We start from the raw sequence: 2,837 nt of genomic DNA on the forward strand, positions 1-2,837 counted from the left end.
GGACAGAGCTCATATATAATCTGGCCCCTGTGCTCAGTGCCATGACACCAGGCAAGGACCTATACACTTATATGCAATGAAGGAAGAATGTAGGTAGTGTTGGGTAAATCCTAAATTGATGGAATTTAATTTGAAACAAACAAGATCTTCACATGTCCGAGTATAACTGGAATGAACTAGGTTAGATTTTCTTGGAGGTTACAAAGAAAAACTAGGTGGTTATATTTTTGCGTTGATGAGTTAGGGAATTGGAAATGCATCTGCTCTCCTATTACTTTTTCTGTACAGACTCAGCATATTGATTTTTCCTGTGATGCCAGCCTCTGGTGGCTGGTTAGCCTGGAACACTTGACAATTGCTTTCTGGCAAGTTAGGCAGGTCCTCAGAGCAAGAGGTGGAAGGGAGATTTTTTTCTATTATGTGACATAGGTCCTTCTTAATCCAGAAGTTAGTAATAAAATTGTGGCAATATTCCATTATTTAAGAAGATGGAAAAACTGGCATTTTTTTGTAACTGATATGACCCAACACCCAGAACAATGCCTACCTATAGCAGGATTTCAATAAGTATATGTTGAGTGAATAATTGGAAAGTAATTTTTAAAATGATATCACATTAAAGTCATTACTCTACCCACAAACCCAACTTCAGGTTTTGCAATAGTGAAAACAAAAAAAAATTAGATAAGCTCTACCTACAGTTTAACGATGCTATATTTTACATTTCTCTATATAATATGCCTAGGGTAGTGTCTCTATGGTTGAAGCCTTTCCTCACCTCTCAGGTAGGAGCACAGAGACACTGCGCCTAACTCACTGACAAAGCAGCTCTTCAAATCCTGCATGAGGTTTGAACTGTTTTTCTGGAAGTTTATGTTATGATATCTTTATGCAGGTAGATATGGGAGTAGATAGAACTCTCTTAATGTAGCTTGTCTTGAAAATTGACATTCTGTGTTTAATATTTAACTCAATAATAATTTAAATTTGGAAATCTGATATTCACTATTATTTGACACCTTTGTTTTCCCAATACTTCCTTTCTAACTGCAGTAATGTCCCCATAATGCTATTAAAATTGATTTCTCAAAATTCGCTTGCCACGATTTTGTTGCTCATGGATGTAAATGATTTTATTGGTTGACCATCACATGATCTTAAGCCCTTTCAGTTTAACCATAATGCTCATGCTCTAAGCTACTAAAATAGCTTATCTGGTTATCAATGCTTAATGGAATGGTCCTTTCAACTTGTAACTTCCAGTTTTGCTGTGTTCTTTTGGATGCTTATCATCCTTGATACCAAGACAGAACAAGAGCTTGACAACATACTACGTTGTTACTTGAATGAGTTCAAAATAGAATTTCATTTTTGTTATTTTGAATTTTTACCACAGTTTACTCTTTTGTTTGTATATTCTACCCTTACCTATTGCCACTTAATTTGAAAGTATTATTATATATTAAAATTTTACTTATAATTTGTGCATTTCCTCTGTGTAATTTCATATGGATGTTTTTGCTGCATTGAAATCATTAAGCTATAGTGGATGTCACTTGTTTCCATCTTTCTTGAGATTATTTCTTCATCAGAATTTTTCTTAAGACACTTATTACTTCCCTATTTCTCAGGCTATAAATGAAAGGATTTAGCAAGGGAACTACTATTGTAAATAAAATGGCAGCTGGTATATCTTTATCCCCTTCTTCAAGCAAATTTGGTCTAACGTACATGAAGAAAAGAGATCCATAGAACAATGAAACTGACAAAAAGTGGGATGCACAGGTAGAAAAGGCTTTGGCCCTTCCCTCTTTGGATTTCATTCTGAAAATAGTAAGAAGAATATAGAGATAAGATATTAAGACACTACCTATGGTAAAGACTTGAACTGAACCTGAGAAGATGAAAAGAACCAGTTCATTGGTATAAGGATCAACACGAGAGAGTCTATACAAGGGAAGAATATCACAGTAAAAGTGGTTGATGTGATTCGATCCACAGAAAACTAACCTAAATACAAGCCCTACATGAATCATGGAATGCAGGTTTCCAGCTATGAAGGCCCCTGTGGTCATCTGAATGCAGAGTTTCTTGGACATCATGATGTGGTACTGCAGTGGGCTGCATATAGCCACATAGCGGTCATACGCCATTGCTGCCAGAAGAAAGCAGTCTGCAGTTTCCACAGTGCAAAGAAAATAAAACTGTACGGCACATTCATAGAGGGAAATCCTTTTGTCCTCAGAAAAGAAGTTCTGTAACATTTTGGGGGCAATGGCACAGGCACAGCAAGAATCCACAAAAGCCAGGTTTCCCAGAAAGATGTACATTGGTGTGTGAAGTCGATGGTGTGTAAATATCAGTGCCACCATACCAATATTCCCCACCATGGTGATCAGATAGATGGCAAAGAACACCACAAACAGCAGAGTCTTCAGCTCTGGGTGATCTGTAAATCCCGTGAGGATAAACTCATTTTTCATGGTATGATTTTCTTCAGCCATTCCTGACTTGTCTGAAAAACAATTGTGGATACATAAGGCACTAATTTATGATATGCCACAATTATTGAGGCCTCCTTGGCTTAAAGGAAGGAGAGCATCTTCCACAATGCTTCCTCATGTTGCCTGGACTTTGGTGCATGCCCCGTTCATGGGGAGAATGTATTTCCTAAAGAATTACCTCTTTGGCTAGTGATGCAATATATTTTCAGTACCTTTTAAAATAATTTTAAAACCATTTGAATAGTACCTAATAGTAGTTTTTCAGTCCTCTCTGTCCTTCCACCCTCCACGGTCAAGTAGGCCCCAGTGTCTATAGTTCCATTCTTTCCGTTC

General features: G+C 37.1%; 1 protein-coding gene across 1 annotated transcript; it reads right to left on the reverse strand.

The window, feature by feature from the left end:
- Positions 1–1,510: 1,510 nt before the first annotated feature.
- Positions 1,511–2,595, reverse strand: LOC108542748 (olfactory receptor 5K1). The gene has a single exon (XM_017892914.1). It carries the CDS (start codon positions 2,502–2,504, stop codon positions 1,578–1,580), a length of 927 nt encoding a protein of 308 aa, XP_017748403.1. The 5' UTR covers positions 2,505–2,595; the 3' UTR covers positions 1,511–1,577.
- Positions 2,596–2,837: the final 242 nt, after the last annotated feature.

Source organism: Rhinopithecus bieti, unplaced genomic scaffold (genome assembly GCF_001698545.2).
Source record: "Rhinopithecus bieti isolate Rb0 unplaced genomic scaffold, ASM169854v2 scaffold_23569, whole genome shotgun sequence".
Classification (NCBI taxonomy): Eukaryota; Metazoa; Chordata; class Mammalia; order Primates; family Cercopithecidae; genus Rhinopithecus; species Rhinopithecus bieti.